The sequence below is a fragment of the Microchirus variegatus genome, assembly GCF_963457635.1.
Source record: "Microchirus variegatus genome assembly, chromosome: 17".
NCBI classification, from domain to species: domain Eukaryota; kingdom Metazoa; phylum Chordata; class Actinopteri; order Pleuronectiformes; family Soleidae; genus Microchirus; species Microchirus variegatus.
In genome coordinates, this window is record NC_139818.1 from 24445911 (window position 1) to 24469350 (window position 23440).

Below are 23440 nucleotides of genomic sequence, written 5' to 3' on the forward strand. Positions count from 1 at the left end.
TAATCTAATTTCACTATACCAGTGTGTGAAGTATATGTAAGGAAGAGGAGGATGACCAGAGAGAAAATTATCTTATTTGTATTTTAACTTTGGCAATAATGGTGTTACGATTTTCCTCAGGTCACACTTGGTACAAAAGGTTTTGAGAGCTACTGTTGACATAGTTTTACTGATAAAGGTTATTCAAATCTGAGAGTTATGTTTTAATGAACTTAGCTCTGTGAAACTGGCTGGAATCGCCTTCACTCTCACTCACTCACCTGTGAACGAGTCAACAACACGAGGGAATATGTATCTTTGGCTTTTCTATGTTCGCCGTCTTCCTCTTAAGTTTCACAAACCGCTCTCTTCTTCCCAATCTCGCTCCTACATCTGATTTTTTTTTTTTTTTGCCGCCTCACCAGACAGAGAGCGACAGTCTCTTAGCAGAAGACTGACATTTTCCTCGGCTCCTCTTCTCTATCTCACTGACAGGCTGCTCTCACTGGGCCAGATGACTAATCTAATGTAATCACATCAGCATAATTACACCGGGGAGAAGATAATGACAGACAGATGAGAGACTCTGAGTGTGTGTGTGTGTGAGAGAGAGAGAGAGTTGGTGTTTTTGAGATGATGTGATGGTGTGTGTGTTTGTCTCTGTGCACTCATGATGGACAGGGCTTAGCCACTCAGTCATTAAGAGGCAGTGAAGTCCTGCTCTATTGACTGTAATTACCCTCAAAGTGTGAAGTTTTAATATTCTTTGACACTGGCAGCAGCCTTCAGATAGACATCTCATCTCTTGCTCTTTTTGTCGACGTGAGTCTCTGGGTTTTTGAGAGTCCCAGTTTGGGTTTGAGAAGATGCTAAGTGACTCTTGAGTTTGAGGCTTAGCTCGGGGCTAAGTGTGTGCCATCATGTCCTTGAGACTAAGTGGGAATGCGGCTTCAGAGTTTACTTCTTCTGACGTGTCTTGGAGAGACTGGAGAGACCCTGTTTGACTTTGCATGTGTTCTCGGCCCCAAACTTCCAGAGTGAAGTACGGGCAGAGGAGAAGAAACGACACTCCGTCTGTGAGCGGAGCTGACCAGAGTCAGGATGGTGGAGCAGACACGAGGGAGCGACTGTAAACAGTTTATGGAAGAGTCGCAACATAAACACTATCATGTTTGCGAGGGTTGAGATTTGCTCAGTAATGTAGATCCAGTCTTGGTGTCAGGATTGTTGCTTTTGGCCATATTAAAATGTGTTTTTATTCATCTATTCTCTATCTAACTATTTGGGCTCTACTATTCATTTTTAATTTAATCAAGTAATTGTTTGGTACACAAAATGTCTGAAAATATTAATCATGGTGATAGATACTGATGTCAAATGTCTTGTTTTGCCCACAAACTTTATTATAGGGAGCAAAGAAACCCAGAAAATAATGACATTTAAGAAGCTGAAAAATCAGAAAGCTTGTGTTTGATGATTGATTAATTCAGTAATCAATGAATGATCAGTTGAATCGTTGCAGCCCTACACGATATTGAGTCATGCAGTTGTTAGATGTCCAGATAAAAGTAAAGAAAATAATTTGCTAGGAGAGTTCAGTGCTCTTTCATCTCTTCGGTCTCATCACTGCTCACTTTTTTGGCATCAGTGACCATCCACCACTGATAAATTCAGTCTTGTCCTGACACTCCGTCTTCAGCATACCAAGCATGTTCAAACTTAGGTGAACTGGAGTTCATACTTCACTTTACTTATCATCACTTACACTTTTATTCTTTACCTTTTTTCCCCCCCAGGTCTACTACCCCGTGCGCCACCACCTGGTGCAGCACATGATCAGTGCGATGCAGCGTCTCGGCTTCACGCCCAGCGTGACCATCGAGCAGAGGAAGCTGGCCGTAGAACTGGCCGAGGTGGTCATCAAGTGGGAGCTGCAGAGGATCAAGGACCAACAGGTGAGTTACTGGATTTATGGAGCGTTAGAGTTGTCGTCAGAAGTCGGAATCTCTGAGTTCCTCATTGGAATTTACAACTCCTCAGGTCAGAACAACCTCACAAACCCCGATATAGGATTCCAAGGTTGCTTCCACTTGTTTCAACACTGTTTTCATAAACTTAAATCCTCACCACATATTAAATACCAATAACACTCGGTAAGTTGACATAACCTTGTCACAAAGTGGTGACTGGGCACAATATTTTATTTTAAGTGTTACAAATAGTTCACTAGCAAACCGAACACACACAATTTATCACAGAGATGGAAGTGAATTAGTCCTCATATCCCATAAATACTCATGTGATTCATAATCTTGTAGTAGTTTATTTTAATAATATATTATTAACTGTCCTTTCTTCTGTCAGCCGGAGTCTGAGGGTGAAGTAGCCTCCACTGGCGGTGGTGGTGGTAGTGGTAGTGGTGGTGAGGGAACCAGCGGGGCAGCAGTGAAGAGGGGGATGTCTCTGGACGCAGCGGCCACCGGTCAGGACGTCAAGAGGTTCCGCACGGCGACGGGAGCGGCCTCCACGGTGAGGAACCATCACTCAGACGTGTGTGTGTGGTCATGGCTGGGCTGTGAAAAGTTAAAACAACATGGTCAAACAAGTCACTTTGCAATTATTTCAACAGTTTTTGTCATTGTGATATGATTTATAGGTGTTTAAACAAACAACACATTATCTCATCTAAAGAGCAAGGGTTTTGGACCGTTAGCAATTAGTTGGGCAGCGCTAGTCTCAGGCCGACGTTCAAGTCCTTTTAAAGCTGTAGTGCGTAACATCAGTTTATATTCTAAGGGATTACTAAAACACTGTTGCACGATTGGTGATCTCACACTACCCCCCCTAACTGCTGAGTTGCTGGAGATGTTTATCATGTCATATAAAGGAGACTATTTTCAAACTTGGCTAAGTCCACTCTGTCTGCCCTCAGCCTTGTTTCTGCTTTCACTGCTCTCACAAAGCAGTAGAGTCCACGTATTCAGCCATTCGTCAAACTATTGTAGCTGTGCCTCTTTTTTACTTGTTCAGTGTAACTATTGTGCTTCCTCCTCGCCTCCTTCAATCTGAAGGTAAAACAAATCACTTCCTGTGCACAGCTCAGGAACGTCGCTAGATTCTAAACACAGCTACACTGAAAAGTTAAATTTTCTTGTCTTTTTGAAGTAGAAATATAAAAAAATACAATAAAATGTTATTTACTGTGTTTTAATATGTGTTTTTAGGTGTTTGGCCGCACACAGTCCATGCCAGGCACAGAGACCATGCTCACCAAGCCTGTGGAGAAGCAGCATACGGACACTGTGGTCAACTTCCTGATCAGGATTGCATGTCAGGTAGAACCAACACAAACACACACACACATGGGTTTGCAAATTCATTCTTGTTGGGACACTGCATTCACTTCCATTCAATTCAAAAGCCTAAACTAAACATTAGGGTTATTTTCTTAATCAAATCTTAGCCCTAAAGATTATGCCTCATTAGGACTAGGTTTTGGTCTCCATGAGGACGACTGGTCCTGACGAGGTCAGTGTTTATGCCAGAAAAGTATTTGTTGTTGGTTCCTATGACGATATACATACAAGTATACATACAAGTATACATCATCTGTAGCGAGGATACTCAAAGACATAAGAAATATCCTAACCTCAGCCATCTCAACTAAATGCCTAACCCTAGGCCAAGATGTCCACATTCCCTATGTTTTTTTCCGGTCCTCATTAAGACATACAGTACATGTACACAAGTCCACTTATACACCTCATCTCACTCACACACACTCGTGTACCAGGTACAGTTCTGCCAACCGTGGCGCCTGCCAGGTAGGACGAGGCTACTCTGACCCCTCAGTGGTGAAGGTAGGTCACACCTGGTGGCTGTCCTTAACGCATCTCCACACATCCGGGCACGCACACACACACACAGAGTTACTGCTGTCCCTCGGTTTAGTGGCAGCGATGACCTTGGTTGCAGGGCCTGAAATAGACTGTTGAGATTTCACTCACCTCGTCTTTTCCTACTTTTTTTCCCCCTCTTTTTTGGCCATGTTCCATTCTCACTGTTCACCCAACCATCCCGGCTGAATATCACCTTCAGTGTGACTGTGAGGATCAGTCACCGCTCACAGAACAGTCCACACAAACATAATCATGGCCTTTATATTAAGTTTGACATCAGTGTATTGTGATACCAAATTGATTCCCGTAGAGAAATTGTCTTTCCTCTTCCTCCCGGGGATTATTATCAACCAGAGAAGATCTCACCTCGAGAAGCTTATGCTAGGTGATGCTTGTCACAACAGTTCCCTTTCCTGCTTATGTCAAAAATACAATCTAAAAGCATCACCTCACCTCTCCTGGTGTGATTGTCAGAGCACCTTTTGGTGATATTAAGAGTAAAGATCGATCATCACTGATTCCTTCTCTCTCTTTCTCTCTTTTTCCCCGTTCAGGTGAACGACAGCACAAACGTGGCCGGGTCTCCAGGAGAGCTGCTGTCGCGTCGCTGCGTCAGCCTGATGAAAACGGCCCTGAGGCCTGACATGTGGCCTCGCGCCGAGCTCAAGCTGCAGTGGTTTGACAAGCTGCTCATGACAGTGGTAAGACAGTCAAATTATACTTCCTTCAAGATGCATCGTGATGTAAACTTCATGTTTTACATGGTCGGATTCATGCTCGTGTGCTCCATAAACATATTTAAGGTTATTTTTTATTATTATTGTTTGCTCAGCTGGTGAATATAAACATTCTGAAAGTTTCTGTGCTTATCTTTTGGAGATAAAACAGTATTTGTTTATATGAGCTTTGCAGGAAGTTATTTATAGTTTCCACTGAAGACGTACCGCATGTCATCAACATGTTTATTACGCTTGCAAACACTCTTGTGTTGTTGTTGTTGTTACGGTTCAAAGCAATAAGACGGCAAACAGCAGAGGGAAATGTGTTTCTGCTCTCTCGCCTTCACAGCAACTGCAGAACTTTCCTCTCCTCTCTCGCTCTCTGTCTCTACTTAAGCTCGGTCTTAGTGTTTGCTCTAATGCCTTCAAGTCCTTTGTCTGTTATCAGCAATACATGAAGTGAGGCGCAAACCTTCATAATGACAAAATAATGACAATGGTGAGATAACGGCAGCCCTTTTTCCCGGGGTTGGCCTGTGCCTTCTCAACCCCCCACTCCCTCACTCCTCTTCATCCTAAAACTTGCCTTCTGAATCGCTCCACTTTGCTTCTCGCTCTCTTTCTCTTTTTTCCAGAACCTCCTCTCCTCATCTCCTCCTTTTCATTTCCAGCCTCTTATCACAGTCTTTCTTCTCTCTCTTCCTTTATCTCTTATTCCCTTCTTCTCCACTCATCTCTCACTGTACAGACGAGGTTATTACCATACCATTGTCACGTACTCCCAGTTCCTTTCCTTGTATTCCCAAAAACCGGTTTAAACCTGGGGGTTTTTGCCTGATGAAGATTTGGCCCCGGGCCTCAGATTTACTTGCCGCTTACCCGTGCTTTACACTAAACTGTAAAGACTTTCTCCTGGATCAGTGAATAACATTATTAGATATCCACATACACAGAAAAAAAGTGGTTTAGGGGTTTATTTAGACTTATATGGATGATACTGCCTGGGTGGTAGAGGTAGATGATACCAATAATATCACGATACAGCACCTCTGCGATAATCAACATATAGCTGATAGCTGTCAAACTGAAGAAAACAAAACGTTAACTTGAAAAGTTAAAAGTGCAGGATTTTTCTAGTTCTTCACAACACAGACAACAAAGAACATAAAGTCTACATATTTAAAGTGGATGCAGCATCTCTTAACGTAGCTTTCTCCACCATTATCCCGCTGCAAACTCCCCTCTTCTTCGGTCGGGTAACTTCCACCAAAGTTTCCCCTTTATCCATGTGAGCAGCGCCAACATGAGGTGCTTTTCCCTGGCGTATCTTTTATCATATTGTGTATGGAAGGACATATTACCAAATTGATATTTTGGGTAGAGTCGCAACTCAGACCTGCCCTCTTAGCTCCTCCAGGTTCAACAGGGATGTTCTGACAAACAGAAGCCATGGAGAACATGCTCTACCTGCCCCCGCAGCCCTCCCTACACTAATGAACAATGCTCTCAATCGGATTACCTTTCATCACCTCATTGCAGCGCCATGGCAGTGATTAAGAGTCGGGAGGTTTGAGGTGCAGGAGGCCAGAGGACACGCTCACAATGGCTCACTCCGAACACCGACATACATGTGACCTATCTGCATGAGACAAGGTCCCCACTCTGTTACCGCGGCCTCAAATCAATACCGGCCGTATATCTAGCAGCGGTCTTATCAGGAGTCACCTTGTTCATTAGCCGAGATTAGTGCCATGGATCTGTCCCAGATTATCCTCGTGGCCCTGCCCAAGTTGTAAACCTTGATTGCAATTTAGACAAAATTAGTGCCTGATGTTGGTCATTGATCTTTGGTTTAGCAGCATTCACAAAGCCTCAGTTCTTCTGCGTGAGAAATACCAGTGTGTGTAGAATATTGATGTTTTTGTGAGTGGTTTACGACCCAAATGTACGCTCCATGTCGAAAATGGGCCTGTGAAGATTAATTGATTGTCAAACGACTGCTGAATTAATCGTTAACTATTTTGAAAAAGATTAATTGGTTTCACTGTTTTTTTCTTAAACAAATAAAACACGTTCTTCTTTGTTCCACGCGACAAAGAAATCACGTTTTTCTTCGCTAACCTCCTGGTTTCACTTTTTCTCTCAGGAACAACCAGCGCAGGCCAACATCTCCAACATCTGCACGGGCCTGGAGATTCTGTGCTTCTTGCTGAATGTGCTTCAGCCTCCGGCCGTCCTCGCCCACTTCAAGCCCCTGCAGCGGGGAATCGCCGCGTGCATGACCTGCGGTAACACCAAAGTCCTGCGGGCCGTCCACTCCCTCCTCTCTCGCCTCATGAGCATCTTTCCCACCGAGCCCAGTAAGTTTCCTCTGCTTCAATCCTGAGTTTAAACGGGCAACAAACTGTTTGTGTTGTGCAAGATATTTAGATTATTCTCTTTTCTTTGTTGATTTTTAAAGACTGAGAATAGTTTCTCTCCAGTCTTCTGATCAGGATTTTTTGAAATGAAGTGGAGTAGAAGGCTGCAGTTACCACTGATAGAGAAAGAGGGCGACAGAGAGCAGGACTGAAGCTTAACAAGCTCTGTGTACTGTATAAACGTTGTAGTGTAAAAATGTCGTGGTTTGATACCATACCTTTATGTTTCCTATAAATGGCGAATTTGGTCCCCACTAAAGCATAAATATCTGATACAAAACGTAATTTTTAAACCCTTATTCAATCATTCAAATTTAGTGCGGTGGTTAGTGACACCTGTGTGTTCCTGAGACTTTTTGTTTTATCCCTTGACATCGCCCTTAAGCTTGTTTTGTCGTCGTCGTGCCATGTGTCAGACTCTGTGTTGTTCTTTGCTGAAAGGCAAACATTATGTTGTGTTTTTTCTCCTCCAGGCACCTCCAATGTTGCATCCAAGTATGAAGAACTGGAATGTCTGTACGCCGCTGTGGGCAAAGTCATCTATGAGGGACTGACCAACTATGAAAAAGCCACAAGTAACACTAACCCCACACAGCTCTTTGGTAAGACCTTCAACTGTCCACTCCACTCTGTTATTCTCTCTTTGTTGCTCAGAAACCCTGTCATTTTTTCTGCTTTTCACACTCCTACTCTCTTTTTCAACAAATCCAAACTACCTCTCGGTCAATGTTAGCAATTAAGCCGCTGAGTGGCTCGTTAAAATGTGAGCTGATGGTGCTTCGCTTCTCCATCTAACATCTGGTCTGTTTAAAACCGAGGCCACAGTCCAGGGATTTTTCTGAAAGGTTTGTCTCGGGGAAGATTTGGGCTTCCGACCGCACTCCCCGAGCAAACATTGTTCTTATCCACCCAGCTGTAGTAGAGTATTTATGGAAAATATACTTAAAAGCTTATTCTTGGGAGAGTGCTACTGATATTCTTCCTGCAGTTTTAGAGCTGTAAATTAGCGTTTCAAAGCTAAAGGGCCCTCGAGGTGACAAAATGGCTTCTGGGCGGAGTGAGCAGTGTAAAGATATTAAATATGGTTTCCCCAAAGTGGCAGTTGTGGTCAGTAGAAAGCTTTTGTGGTGTCGTGCTGTTAAATAGATGCAGCACAGTGCTGCTGATGCATCTGTCTGGCTTGAGGAATGACATTTTAACATTTGTCTCCTCGCGGCAGCAGCAGCAGCGAGAGAGAGACATTACTCATACCTACTCATACACTGCCTCGCAGACTCACTGGAACTTGTCAGATTTTATTTTTAACAAAATCAAGTCCTTGTCACGCTTTTAGAAAAGGACTGGAGCTGACGGCTGCAGCTGTGGAGGAAAAATGACGAGGAAGATTAGAGGTTGACAGATAATGGTTTTTCTGTGGCTGACGCCAATTTTTTTTCTTATAAATAAGGCCGGTCGATGATTGATGCCAAATTTTCTTGGCTCATACATTGAACTCTTTTTTCCCCCTCCACCTTTTAAAATATGTGTTTATTGATAACAAAGTAATGTTTTTTAATAATTAAAACAAGTTTTTCTTATTATTCAGCTTCTGAAATGTGAATATTCTCTAGAGTAGTCTCTAGTTTCTTTGCATCGTATAACAAAGAACTCATAAAAACTGAATAGATTGTGGTATGTATACAAAGACATTTGAGAACATGATCCTTTTGAGGTTTGGGAAACAGTGATCTCAACATTTTTTGAGATTCTATGGACCAAATTACTTAAATAATCCAAAAAATAATCAACAGATTAATCGTTTTTGGAAATACTTATTAGTTGTACATCAAGAAAAATAAGTCTTGGATGAAAACATTAAGTTTTTGTGACTTGACAAACCTGGGCCAATTAATAAATATTGCTGATTATTAAAAATGGTAAATATCAGCCTTTTAGAGAGGCCAAATTTGATTCAGACTTATCTAAACTCATATTTTTACCATCTGTTGGATGGAGGAAAGCAGACTAGAACAACACTCCTTTCTTCTTGTTCTTCCATGATCTCTTGAGGAAGTATGAAAAATATATAAGAACACTTAAATGTATCCTCTAAACATTAACATTTTAGATCGTCTAAACACGCAAACCTTATCCAAACATCCCTGCTACCACACTGCCTTGCATTTCCAGTTCACTCCCATCAATCGATCCGCTTCTTTTCTTTGTTTTCCAGGAACGCTGATGATCCTGAAGTCGGCCTGCAGCCAAAACGCCAGCTACATCGACCGCCTCATCTCTGTCTTCATGCGATCGCTGCAGAAGATGGTGCGGGAACACCTGAGCCCTCAGACGGCCAATCCAGGCGTGACGGAGACCAGCACAGGTACACGAAAAAGAAAACATCTGCGTGCCAGGGTTTACCTGCGATAACAACACAAAGATGTGTGCACGTAAAACATTCAGTTTGTGACATCAACGGCAACCTGTTTCATTATTAACATGGATTTGTACAGACTGGTCCACAACATGAAATAATAATATGATTGCCTGTGTAAATTTGCCCTATAATCCACAAAAAAATAATCCATGGAAACCCTGCTACTTATTCCAGCACAAAATATTATCAGTAGACAGTAATATCTCAATGAATAATGAAAATCTGTGCTCAAATTACAAATGAATCAGCACAAAGAATATAAAATATTGTGAAAATATAACAATTCTATGATTTTGCAACCACTTAAATATGAATATTTTCTGTTTCTTTGCTCCACACAGCAAAGAAACCATGAAAACGTGAATAGAAATGAATCGATTATGCAAATATCCGTCAGTTGCAGTGCTTATAATGTGCAGTTAAGGCTCCTACATCCTGATCCCAGTCAGCTTTGCTTTACCACTTACTCCCAGTTCTGGAGTTGAGTCACCAAACTCTGCATGAGTCAGCAGACTTCTGTTGCTCTTCTTCTGCAGAGCTGCAGTTAAAGCTGGGTGACAGTATCAGTAGGGTTAGTGTGTGTGTGTGTGTGTGTGTGCTGTACTTTCACAACACAAAGAGTTGAGTGTGAGGTCAGCTGACCATCCTCGGACTCAACTTTAAGGTCTCAGCCACTGAGAACCCGGCAGCTAAACTCTGCTGACACATTCAGGGGAGGTTTTAGAGGGGATTTTCCTCATCTCTGGTTCCGAGCCTGGATTATATTGTCACAATATTGTTTCTCCGGATAAAGTTTGACTTGGAAACGTAAAAGTTTTAGGGAGTTTCACAAGTTAAAGCCTTGGGTTTTTGGTTTTTCCATGACTAATTCAGATTTCCTCAAGGTGTCCTTGTTCACTTTCCTCTCCTCTGAGTTTGACTTCACCAGGTTTTGTAGAAGTGAGCCGCAACATTATTCGTGTAGCTGCTTTTAACACGGGGAGTTAATGGTTGTTAGATTCTATCAGTGTTTTAAATGGGCCCTTAATGACTATATCGGCAAACACAGACATTTACTTTCCACTTGGAGCGTTTAGAAGCCACTAGGACCGACGAGGCCTTTGCCTCTAAAGACTCTTTATGTCTCACAAATCTAATAATCTCAACTGAGGAAGCGATCGTATTGGGTCTTTTTAAGTGTAGTTGGGCTGCTGTCACTGGTGAAATATAAGGCACAAGTTCAGGAGAATACCCCAGAGTTTTTGTTAACAAATCTGCTTTTAATCCACATGGAAATGAGGTTTTGGGAGCACTGGAACACAATATGTGCATTGTCATGGATGAAACTTGCATGTGGTCAATGCTGTCTTCTTCTCTGGATTTTGGTGCATTTCTATTCTACAGCGCCACCATCAGGCCTGGTATATGTACTACAGCATTTAGAGTCACTTGTGTGTTTACAGATAATGTTTTAAACCCAAAAAAGAAGGGATTTTATCAAGAAATTTCTGCTTTTTGTGTGGATAATGCCTGAGACACGTGATGAAAATGTTAAATGGTGACGTTTTCTCGGGTAACTTGATTCATAAGTATGAATAAGAATATGAGGTGGATTTTTGTTACATTTTGACTTTTTCTCGAAGATATTGAGGACATTCCCATTTATACAATCATTTATCCATTATCTGACTCATAGTGACCAGTGAGCTGGTGATGCTCAGCCTCGACCTGGTGAAGACTCGACTCTCCGTCATGAGCGTGGAAATGAGGAAGAACTTCATCCAGGTCATCCTCACGTCGCTGATCGAGAAATCGGCCGACCCCAAGATCCTCCGCGCCGTCGTCAAGATCGTGGAGGAGTGGGTGAAGACCTCGCCCATGGCTTCCAACCAGGTGAGAAAGTCAAACTCGTCTATAACGGAGTGCATTATAGACTCTGAGAAAAAAAACAACTCCCATCCCAGTGGGACGTGAGCAAACATAAAACTGTGGGATTCAGTTAACGGCCGCATTGTTTCCTCCTGACAAAAGAAGGTGTGAATCCAAGAACTGAATCAGCAATGTACACTTTAAAAGGTGTGAGACCCTCTGGGCAAACAACAAGCCAAGCACATTTTCAGTCCAGGCAGGATTACATTTGCATAATACCCACTGAGGTGTCTTTGCTCTTTATTTTCCTTTAAGCTGTAGAGGAACAGCAGGCTGTACAGAGATTAACTTTTCTGTTTATTTCTCCTTTTCTTTTGTCCCTTTTATTTATAATCACCGTTAATTTCCTCCTCGCAGACGCCGAACGTGCGAGAGAAGTCCGTCCTGCTGGTGAAGATGATGACCTACATAGAGAAACGCTTCCCCGATGAACTTGAGTTAAACGCCCAGTTCCTGGACCTCGTTAATTACGTCTACAGGTAATTACCGCCATTCATCACGTGGCCAAACGGCCGTGCCACCGACGCCAACGCCGCCCTTGCATCCATCTTATAACGGGAGGGCTTGAAGGTCAGTCAGGTTGTGGCAGGGAAAGATGGGAGGTTGGGAGGATGAGCGGGGAGACGGTTTGTAGCTCGCGCCGTGAACCATTTATCTTTTGACAACACACACACATAAAAAAAGTCAAATCACTGTGAGGTACATGTGAAGCAGAGGGATACATTAAACGGATGGTGGCAAGAAAAACAGCAGGGAGTGATGGAGATAGATATTACGACCTCTTCTTTCTCAGGGGCAACGCTAGAGTCAGGACTCGGGCCCACTCGTGACGGGACACCCAGCAGGTGGGGGGCCAGAGGGCTGAGAGACTGTCCTTCTGCCTGCTATTTATCAAACCCACGTTTAATCAGGCAAATGTGTCCTGTATCCCTCCACACCATCTGGCTCCCCATGTCATAGAGGTTTAAAGCAAGCGGTGAAGCCCATGACGGACAGCGAGTAATGATGATGGAGTGATGGAAGCAGCTGTTACACAACAGCATGTAATGAAGAGTAGAGCACATGTCTCTCCAGTGTTTAAAATATGGCTCAATGACACACCAGAGACGCAGGTAGCATAACGCTTCCTCAAGTCAATCAAATCAATTCAATTCTTAGCTGAGATGTCTATGTCCCTAAAATGTGCCTTTACCTCGATGTGAAAACATGCAAAAAAAGCTCTGCCACTTTATTTAATAATCCCTTCAGATAAGGAAATTAAGTACCGAAGATGAACAGAAAAGCAAGTCCTGATGTGAGCCTGCAGTACCACTGATAGACTAAGGGGGCGACAGCGAGCAGTGTACATTATGTTGTTAAACAAATTCGGCAAATTGGTCCGTAACAGGTTTTTTCTTTTACTGTGAGGTGGCAAAGCCCAGAAGAGAGATTTTTTAATCACTTTACAGGAACTTCTTGAAGTGTTTATCGCGTGGCTGTTGCAACGCCACGCTATTATCACGGCAGTCGCCAAGTCAAAGATATTTAATTCCAACAAATATTCAGCGTTAACTGCCATCTCCTCACACTCCAGTGAGCCTCAGCGCGGCATGACAAGCCTTTTTAAACACCCTGCCACGTTGCATTTGAACGCTGCTCTGACATTATGAGGTGTCATCGTGTGTGTGTGTGAGACGTTCGTACCTGCCTGTCATATTTATAAATGACACCCATTAAACTCATTCAAGGTTGGTTAGATTGTATTTTGTTTATGCAGAGTATGTGTGATTATGTCTTTACACCTGGAATGACACCAGAAAAAAGAAGCTGTCAGTATTGATTATTTAGAGTTTCTTTGTATTGTTCTTTCGACAGTAAAATTAATGATGTCTTTATATATTAGTAGTAAAACTACAAGTCTGTGCTCTTTCAACATGAACATTATTTCCCACATTCAAATTTAGGCATAGGCTTGTAAAACTAAACATGTTTAATAGAGACATTTAAGAACATTGTCACTTACAGGGTTGTGCCAATTTATGAAATGAAACATATTCTGACACTTTATGGAGCAAACAAACTTAGAAAATAACCCACACATTAAGGGGTTATCACATCATAAATAATCATCAGCCCAAACATTAAGATACATGACATATTTCTGGTAAATTTCACATCCGTGTGACAACGGATGTCGGAAGTGTGTTAAATTTTTAATCCTCTGCTTCCATGAATCATGGAGGCGACATGGGCTAAGAACAAGCATGTTCGCGTCTTGCGTCGCATTAAATGTTTTTGTCCTGTCGCATTATGCAGGGACGAGGGCCTCTCAGGAACTGACACCACCTCCAAGCTGGAGCCGGCGTTCCTCTCGGGGCTGCGCTGCACTCAGCCGCTGATCCGAGCCAAGTTCTTTGAGGTGTTCGACGCCTCCATGAAGCGGCGCGTCTACGAGCGGCTGCTTTACATCTGCTGCTCTCAGAACTGGGAGGCCATGGGCAGCCACTTCTGGATCAAACAGTGCACCGAGGTGAACACGAACGCTGCTTCTGCTCTTTGAAGGTCCAGTGTGTAACGTATAGGAAAGGTTTACCAGTAGAAGCTGAATATACTACGCACAAGTGGGTTTTTATGAGTGGATACAGTGGTTATCAAACTTTTTATAGTATTGAGCTCTTGAAATAACCACTGCTCTATGTTAATGCTCTTGCTTTTTATTTTTTAAGTTGGCACAAAACAACAATCAGAAACTATGACTGTATTCAATTAATTAATAGTACAATATAAAATAATTGCAATAATGACATAATTTGTCCTTTCAACAAGCACCATTGTTGGTTGCTTTATACCTTTTTTTAACATGTTGTAAGCAAAAGTCTTGCTTTACACCTGGGGCCATTTTGTGCTGCCTTGTTACGACAACAGCCACAACAGACAAACCAAAGCCAGGCTGTGCTTTTTGCTTTATTTGAACCAGAATCTTAACTAGATTTACTACAAAGAAAATCCTTTGTTTGATATCTCTGCATTAGGTGTCATTGCCTCTTACACACTTGACCATTAAGGTTCTAATCCAGCATTTTCTCTGAGTGTGAGTGTGTCTTTTGTTTAAGACTTTTTTATGTATTAAAAGTCGTATCATGTCTATATCTATAGATGTAAGGAACGTCTGTCTGCCTGACAGGCTTCCAACTTGACTCGCTAAGGCAGGGTTCCCACGGGCCCTTGAAATCAAAATAAATCAAGACCCATGACAGTCTTTGAAAATCGCAAAGTCCTTGAAAAGTCCTTTTTGTTTGATGTCAACAAAGCTGTGGGAACCCTGACTAAGACGTTGTTTTGTTGAGAAATGCCAGAGATCCTCCGCTCATTCTGTGTCACTCCACTACACAAACGGGCACATATTGACTTAGGCCCCCTGCACCAGTTGCTGTTTTATAGAAGCACGACTTAACTGTTGCCGACCCTGTGTTTTGTGCTCGTTAGCTTCTGCTGGCCGTGTGCGAGCGAAACACCATCATCGGCACCAGCTGTCAGGGATCCATGCTGCCGTCTATCACCAACGTCATCAACCTGGCCGACAGCCACGACCGCGCGGCCTTCGCCATGGCAACGCACATCAAGCAGGAGCCGCGGGAGAGGGAGAACAGCGAGACAAAGGAGGAGGTATGTGTGGGGGGTGGGGGGGACGAAGCACACGCACAAAAACACATCAAGATGCATACACTCTCGCACAAATCAACACATTATCCCATTAGGGTTGTGTTACACGCTGTGGTCAGATTAAAGTCCAGCGTCTGTGTTGGTGTTTGAGCGAAATGTGATCGCAGGGCCTCCTCTCTCCCTCCTCTCCCTCTCCTCTCCCCCTCCTCTCCCCCTCCTCTCCCTCTCCTTGTCATCTCTGACAGGATGTGGAAATAGACATCGAGTTGGCACCAGGTGACCAGACGACCATCCCAAAGACCAAGGAGCAGGCCGAGAGGGACACGGGCAACCAGCTGCACATGCTCACCAACCGCCACGACAAGTTCCTTGACTCACTCAGGGAAGTCAAGGTAAGGTCAAAGGTCACACCCGAACTCAAGCTGATTGACAAGAAATCCTGTTAGCGTTTGGTGTTGTCATATCTTGATTTATCATCTGTGTATGGATTTATTATGTAATTTTCCTACTTTTAAAGGCTGTTGCAGTGCTGATATTGAGACATTTAATCCAATAGTATGATATTCATTATATTTAATTGATTAAAAATACATGTAATCCACATAAAACTATTTAAGAAAACTGATTTAGCGACCCCTTTTCAGTTATAATTCTAGTTAATTGTGTCACAGCAGAATTTGACCATATTTTTAGTGTTTCCAACTCATCCTTTATTGAACAATACAAGCCAAATAAATACACCTTTTATATTGAGATATGTTACTCATTCAAAATCCTAAATATATATATAAATATATTTATTCAGTATTTTCAGTTCAGTGTGAGAAACAACACCTGAAATGAAGTGTCCAACTGTAATGATGGGTTTTTAAATTTAAACCAATTACTCAGTAGTAACTCATGGCATTTGAGAAGAATATGGGTGTATTTAAAGTGTCGGTATTCATCAAACTTAAAAAACCTTTTCCCTCACTAATCTTTTGAGCAGAATGAGCACAAAGTTCTCTTCATTATGCAGAATCCTGCTGTTTTTTTTATTCTAGCTATTAAATCAAAAAAGCGCGGCACATCAGTCAAAGAGGATTAAGGTGGTAAATAAGCAACGCTGCTGCTGCTGCTGCATCTCAAAGAGAAATGTTTGCCAGAATCAGCGTCACAGCGTCTCCTCTGTGTCTCTCTGTCTTTGTGTTTGTCCTGTGTCAGACGGGCGCTCTGCTCAACGCTCTGGTCCAGCTCTGTCACATCGCCACTCCTCTGGCTGAGAGAACCTGGGTGCAGCTCTTCCCTCGACTCTGGAAGATTCTGTCTGATCGACAGCAGCACGTGAGTACAGCGTCCTGGTTGTAGAGAAACAGCGAGTTTTAATCTCCACTTTGCTGTCGACGCCCTGCACGTCTTTAAAGTCTTACATGGGATTGGCTGACTTTGACTTTTTGCTGATACAGACTCTTAAAGCAATACTTAAATAACAATGCCAGGGCTTCAATGGTGTCTGAACTAGTACTTTATTTATTAAGATAAAAACACTACAATTGCCCAAAAAAGAGTCAAATGTGAAGTTCAAATAATAAAAATAGACTAAATAAACACCTTAAATAAACTATAAATATACACAAAATAAAATGCAGGCTCAACTAATTATCAATTAACCACTTGATAATTTTCTCGATTATTCAATGAGTTTTGTCCAAAAATAATTCAGTTTCAATTATTTATTTATGTGTTTTTGGAAACTCAAAAATTGGAGAAATTGTTGTATTTAAAGTAAAACATCCCTAAAACCAATTCAAATCAAATCATAAGTCAATATTTAATAGGCCTACACTTTAATACAGTTAACGACTGTGGAAAATTGTCATCTCTATGGCAGCAGCTAACAATTATTTTCATAATCTATTAATCTGTCGATTGTTTTCTTGATTAATTGAGTACTTATTTGGTCCATAAATTGTCTGAAAATGTTGATTTAGTGTTGAAATGAGGATGTCTTGTTTTGTCCAAATCAGAAAATTTTAAGAAGCTGAAAAATGCTCATCTTAATTATTGTCAAGCAAAAGCACTCAAACCAATCATTCAGTGTTTAAAAGAGTTGACAAATAATTTAGTCTTCAATTAATAGTCAGATAATTGTAGTCATCTCGCATCTTTTTCATGCTGTAGAGCTGAACAACGTAGCTTTTCATACGGAGCGAGTGATCTCCCTTTATACCTATCTCTGCTGAGTTACACATACACACACACGGATGTTCCAAGACGCTTTATAAAATATGCAGAAAGCTCTATAAACACACATCCAAATGCGTAACGGTAAAATAAACTTAATAAATTAGAAATGAATTGAACACAAAGTGTTTTAAATGTTGAAAGTTTGGTTGAAAGTTTTATGCAGATTGAGTGATTATGCGCCGACTTGACTGCAGTCAACAAGCAGACAGTAAGTGTGACCTTGGCCGTCAAAACGTGCACTTAATGAGCACTGATTTGTGCTAAACATGCAAATGAGAAATGTGAAGGAGGAGGAAAGAAATGTGATGAGTTAAATGAAGCAGATGCATATGGAGTTTTTGAAGTGATTGAGCCTCTTACACGTGTGAAAATGTTGCCGTCAGTGGAAAGAAAGTGATATTTTATTCATGTCGTATGTGTTTTATCCCCATCCTCATGCGTTTCACGCAAAACATTAGACACCATAGCAATTTTCAGCGGAGAATAGAGTGATTACGAGGGGTTTATATCTGCGCACTGATGAATTCATTGGAATGACAGAAAAGCATATTCTTTGACGTGGCGCCGGCCTCCTCCTCCTCCTCCTCCTCCTCCTCCTCCTCCACCCTCCTCCTCCACCGTCTTCCTCCAGCACCGGCCTAATTAGACTGACCATCAAAGCATCAGTTATTCCCGGGCTGTCAACAGGCGGCGAAATTATATTCATTACGAATACATAATTTATTTCTGAGTGTGTGTCACTCATGATTACTGCAGCTGTAACCCCTGAGTCTTCTCTTGTCCATCTGAGGAGGCTCTCGTCGCATCGTTTGGTTCAAACAAATCTTCAAAATCTTATCTTATTCCCCCCCCCCCCACACACACACACACACACACACACACACTATATTGCCATTGTCTTCAATAAAAATAGGTCGGATATAAATCAAAGAAGAAAGCGGTTGCACAGCGTGATTTTGCTCTTTTCCTCTTAATAGCAGCGTTTCTGGGAAAGAAGGTGTCGCGTTGCTCGACTCGCGTGCAACAGAACGCCTCCATCGATAATGCTGTATCAGTGCTCTGCTGCTCAAGGGAAACTGAGAAACACACACACACACACAACCCTAATCCTGTCCACATTTCTCAAAAACACCTTCATCCACATGAAAGACACAAAAAATCTGCTGTCCAATATAGCTGAAACGATTATTAATCAATTACTAAGTTAATCGTCAACTGTTTTGAAAATCGATGAATCGGTTTGAAGCTTTTTTCATGATTAAAACAAGATTTCTGATTTTTTTAGCTTCTTAAATTTGAATATTTTCTTTGTTTCTGTGCTCCACGTAACAAAGAAATCATTAAAACGGAATCATTTTTGTTTGTGGACAAAACAAGACATTCCCAGGTTTGACAAAAATGTTAGAAAAACATTGATCAGTGTTTGTCAAACCTGGAAATGTCAATGTTCTCGATTGTCTTGTTTTGCCCACAAAACAAAATGATACAGTTGTAATGATTTATTTGTTATGTTGAGCAAAGAAACCACATTTAAGAAGCTAAAACAATTAGAAATCTTGTTTTAATAATGAATCAGGCTTCAAAACAATTATCAAAATAGTTGATGATTAATTTAGTAATTGATTAATAATCGATTAATTGTTTCAGCTCTACCACCAAATCCTTTATCTAAATCATTTCCTTCAGGTTTTGTCAGTCCAATCCACTTTGTTTGGGGGTAAATTCTAACCAAAATTTTCCTGCTAACATGCTTTGGTAATCACCGTGATTGTGGATGTGATTTTGCATATAAACACCAGATTTTGTTCAAATCTGATGAGTTTTAACAGAGATGTTTTCCTTTTTACAGGTTTGTCTATTTGAGAAATAGGGATTTCTCAGAAATGTGATCATTCGGTAGATTCTTACTAAAGTTTACTCAGAACAAACTTGGGTGATACCATTACTCTGTCAAGCTGTGGACAGGAAGTTTTGATAGAGATATATATATTTTAATCCCAGTGGGAGACTCAAACCTCAGTTTGCCTCTGTATGAAACGACAAACTCTGTCTCCCTCTCTCTCATATCGTCTGTGTCCCTCTCTCTCTCTACACTCTCCAGGCGTTATCAGGTGAAATGAGTCCCTTCCTGTGCAGCGGCAGCCACCAGGCGCAGCGGGACTGTCAGCCCAGCGCTCTCAACTGCTTCGTGGAGGCCATGTCCCAGTGCGTTCCTCCCATTCCCATCAGGCCCTGCGTGCTCAAGTACCTGGGCAAGACGCACAACCTGTGGCTGCGCTCCACGCTGATGCTGGAGCAGCAGGCCTTTGAAAAGGGCCTCAGCCTGCACAGCAAGCCCAAGCAGAGCACAGAGTTCTATGAGCAGGAGAGCATCACGCCGCCTCAGCAGGTACGGTGTTTTGATTTCAACTTCTGCTGCTTTTACTTTTTTTTTTTTTTTTCCCTTCTGTGCCACCATGGATGATCTGATACGTCTGCTTCTCTGCAGGAGATTTTGGACTCGTTAGCAGAGCTTTACTCGCTGCTCCAGGAGGAGGACATGTGGGCAGGTCTGTGGCAGAAGAGGTGCAAGTTCCCCGAGACGGCCACTGCCATCGCCTATGAGCAACATGGCTTCTTCGAACAGGTTTGAGGATATTAAAGTAGAATATTTATATACTGGCATATGCTTGAATTTGGGGCTGCAGCTATTGTTTTCACTATTGACTAAATCGATTAATGAGTACTCATGTGATCTGTGTTTCCCAAACCTTGAAATGTCCACAAATCAAAATTAATCATTTTAATGGAGCAAAGAAACCTGAAAATATTCACTTTTAAGAAGCTAAAAACCCAGAGCATTTGTTTAAATTATAAAAAAAAAACTAAATGAATCATTTAGTAATGGATTAATAATCCATAAATTGTTGCAGGCGACTGAAATTCATACTATTCCAAAGATTTCAACTCTTATCCTAATTTAATTGTCATTATTGCAGCTTTGAAGCTTAATATTTTACATTTTTGTTGACATTTTGTCTTTAAAATTATATTTTTCATAATTGTTTATTTAATCAGTGCTGCTTAATGTGCTCTTATGTTTTTAATATTAGTTTGCCATGCAGGCTAATAGAAGGGAATGACATAATTATGATTTTTCTCCTCCCGATTTTAAATCTTTATTCATTTTAAAGGCTGTGTAATAACATGATGCCACTTCTGTAATCATTTATACGTGTGAGCAGAAAACTTTCTTTTATACCAAGTTTTATCCAAGAAATTCATATTGAAACTGAAACTTGTGACTTAAAAACTTGTATTTTTCTGTCTGCTCAGGCCCAGGAGAGCTATGAGAAAGCGATGGAGAAAGCGAGGAAAGAGCACGAGAGGAACAACGTGTCTCCGGCTGTTTTCCCAGAGTATCAGCTGTGGGAGGACCACTGGATACGGTAAGATCTCTGGAACACGCTGAGCTTCCCTTTACACACAAAACAAACTGTATCATTATCATTATTCCATCCCCACACATCATGAATTATACAACAGCGCTTACAGAAATGACAATAATTGAAGACTAAAAATTAAATTTTTATGGTATTTATATTTCTCCTCCTTAAAAACTGTCCATGTCGCCCCTTGTTTTTTTTTTCCTCGCAGGTCGCCGCGGCCTTTAATATGATTTTGTTTGTATATGCGGATGCAGCGCAAACGCTGTTAGTGGAAAATTGTGTCTCTGCCAGCACAAATCCTCTTCCACTGTGATATATCCAAATTAAATTACCCCCCTTAATAAAGTGGTTTTAGTCAGTCATGATGACCACTGCGTCTGCCTGCAAATGATGCAGTGTTTTACAAATCCAATACCAAGGACTTCATGTCCTACTCTATATAATATATTCCTTAAGCATCAATAAAACAGAAGTGACACACACTCTACCATGTACAGTAAAGGAACAATTGAAACATGTGATTTTTAGTCCTTACACACAGTTTTTTGTAGCCTTTATTTGTGCAATTTGTGTTCAAAAGTTTGGGGTTACATAGAAATGCCATTATTTTTGAAGGAAAAGCTCTTTTTTTTCAATGAATATAACATTAAAGGAATCATTGTTAATGCGGTAAATGACAATTCTAGCTACAATCGTCTGGTTTTAATGGAATATGCACATGGGTGTTTAGAGGCCCATTTCCAGTGTTCTAATGGTACATTGTGTTTGCTAATCGCGTTAGAAGGCTATCGGATGATTAGAAAACCCATATGCAAATATGTTAGCACAGCTGAAAACAGTTTTGCTGGTTCTTTGACGAAAGCAATTTATATTTTCTATTCATTTTGCAACTCTTCTGATGAATAAGTGTGACTTTTAATAGAAAACACAAAAACATTGCATAGGTGACCCCAAACTTTTGAACAGTAGTGTATAATGACACATAATTTGTCTGAGTACCCCATTTTCACCCAGTTATTTATGATTTCAGCCCGACAAGCATGGGCATCTATGGTCCAATTGGAACCAACAACTGTGTGGCTCATTTAAAAGCACGACTGAAAGTTTCCCTAACTTCTCAACTCCTGTGCGTCCAGGTGCTCGAAGGAGCTGAACCAGTGGGAGCCTCTGACAGAATATGGCCAGTCTAAAGGTCACTCTAACCCATATCTGGTGCTTGAGTGTGCTTGGAGGGTTTCCAACTGGGCTGCTATGAAGGAGGCTCTGGTGCAGGTGAGTAAGTGCGCACTCATTCATGGGCACAGCCATTCTGAACAGTTAGACAGGAAATGGAACAAAGGAAACTGTGATCACAATCCCTCATCCACTGTTAAGTGTGAACACGGTGAACCAGAAACTTCACACCACTTAAATTTTTGTGGTTTTTAAAAAACTTCTGCCTGTTTGGTCTTCATGAACTGAAACGATGAAATGTTATCTGTATTATGCTCTTATCAAGCAAGACTATCAGACCTGACTGAGGGAACGTTTGTGTGTATGCAGCAGTAACGTAGGGACGGGTGGTGACAAGAAGCGTTCATTGCGTTTTCAGTCATATTTTAAGCCTGTTAGCAGCTAGTCTAGCTTTACTAGCGCACCACTGCTGTTGTCTCCATCTGTCCCGATATAAAACAAATCACTTCCTGTGTGCAGGAATATGGGCGTGCATCACTGCTATACTGAGAAACACAGACAGTAAGAGCGAGTCATGATGAGCTGATTTGACAGTGTTTTGAATTTGATTTCTATGTATTTAAAAGTTGCACACTACAGCTTTAAAGGTCCAATATGTAAGAATTAGCAAATACCGAGGCCTCTGCACCCCTTTTCCCTGTTATAAGGGTTTTTTCCCTGGTAGTTTTTCCTTACCCTGGTCGAAGGTCTAAGGACAGAGGATGTTACCAACCCTGTGAAGTCCCGTGAGACAAACTATGTTTTGTAAACTGTGGGCTATACAAATAAAGATTGATTGATTGATTTGCATAGTAACCTAACTTCAAAACTCAGCAAAAGAACCCCCTGATAAAAATTTATTCTAAGGCATTTCTTTTGATTTTAAAGTTAATATCCTCTAATAAAATGTTATTTATAGTTGTCCCTCCTAAATGTGACACACTGGACCTTTAAGACCAGACTTCGTCTGTGTGTGTGTGTGTGTGTGTGTGTGTTTGTGTGTGTGTGTGTCTGTGTGTGTGTGTGTGTGTGTCTGTGTGTGTGTGTGTGTGTGTGTGTCTCTGTGTGTGTGTGTGTCTCTGTGTGTGTGTGTGTCGTATATAGTAGCTTGATATTGGTGGGTGCTCAGCTCCACCTGAACCTCACGCCGCCGGGCAGAACGAGAGAGAGAGTCGGCCATAAAGCTGTGGAAATGCAGTTCAGCTGTTTGCTGCGTTAATTTATTGCCCCCCGTGTTTCCTGAAACAAAGTGTAGATGGGTGGCAAGTGCATGATAGCGCCGGACGTATAACAAATACTCCTGCTTTGCTCTTTCAAGGAGACTTGGAACCAATTGAGCCGCTCTGTCCTGCGGTGACACCTAATTAAATTGTCTGGATGGCAGCACCGGCTCCACTATATCCACTCCTCGTTTCTTTCCTTCCATTTTTTGTCTCCGCCATCTTTTCCATCCTTTCCTCCTCCTCCTTCATCTTTTCATCATCCCCCGCTCTATATTTCTGGTTGTAGCAGCTAATATTTATGACGGCTCCGAGCGTGAATAATTAACCCCAGCATCTGCTGCAGGGTGATTTGTTTTATGGCTTTCAGT

General features: G+C 41.6%; 1 protein-coding gene across 3 annotated transcripts in view; it reads left to right on the forward strand.

The window, feature by feature from the left end:
- trrap (transformation/transcription domain-associated protein) overlaps positions 1 to 23440 on the forward strand; it is a gene marked incomplete at both ends in the record, with an annotated part of 96921 nt that overhangs the window by 34874 nt on the left and 38607 nt on the right. For all 3 annotated transcript variants that reach the window (XM_083903468.1, XM_083903469.1, XM_083903470.1), the window contains 17 exons: positions 1776 to 1934; positions 2344 to 2508; positions 3204 to 3314; positions 4433 to 4579; positions 6744 to 6957; positions 7491 to 7619; positions 9230 to 9379; positions 11109 to 11305; positions 11699 to 11820; positions 13637 to 13850; positions 14807 to 14986; positions 15229 to 15375; positions 16187 to 16306; positions 19311 to 19598; positions 19698 to 19835; positions 20525 to 20637; positions 21774 to 21909. In XM_083903468.1, the coding sequence (XP_083759594.1) occupies positions 1776 to 1934; positions 2344 to 2508; positions 3204 to 3314; positions 4433 to 4579; positions 6744 to 6957; positions 7491 to 7619; positions 9230 to 9379; positions 11109 to 11305; positions 11699 to 11820; positions 13637 to 13850; positions 14807 to 14986; positions 15229 to 15375; positions 16187 to 16306; positions 19311 to 19598; positions 19698 to 19835; positions 20525 to 20637; positions 21774 to 21909 (2730 nt within the window). The remainder of the gene's footprint in view (positions 1 to 1775; positions 1935 to 2343; positions 2509 to 3203; positions 3315 to 4432; positions 4580 to 6743; positions 6958 to 7490; positions 7620 to 9229; positions 9380 to 11108; positions 11306 to 11698; positions 11821 to 13636; positions 13851 to 14806; positions 14987 to 15228; positions 15376 to 16186; positions 16307 to 19310; positions 19599 to 19697; positions 19836 to 20524; positions 20638 to 21773; positions 21910 to 23440) is intronic.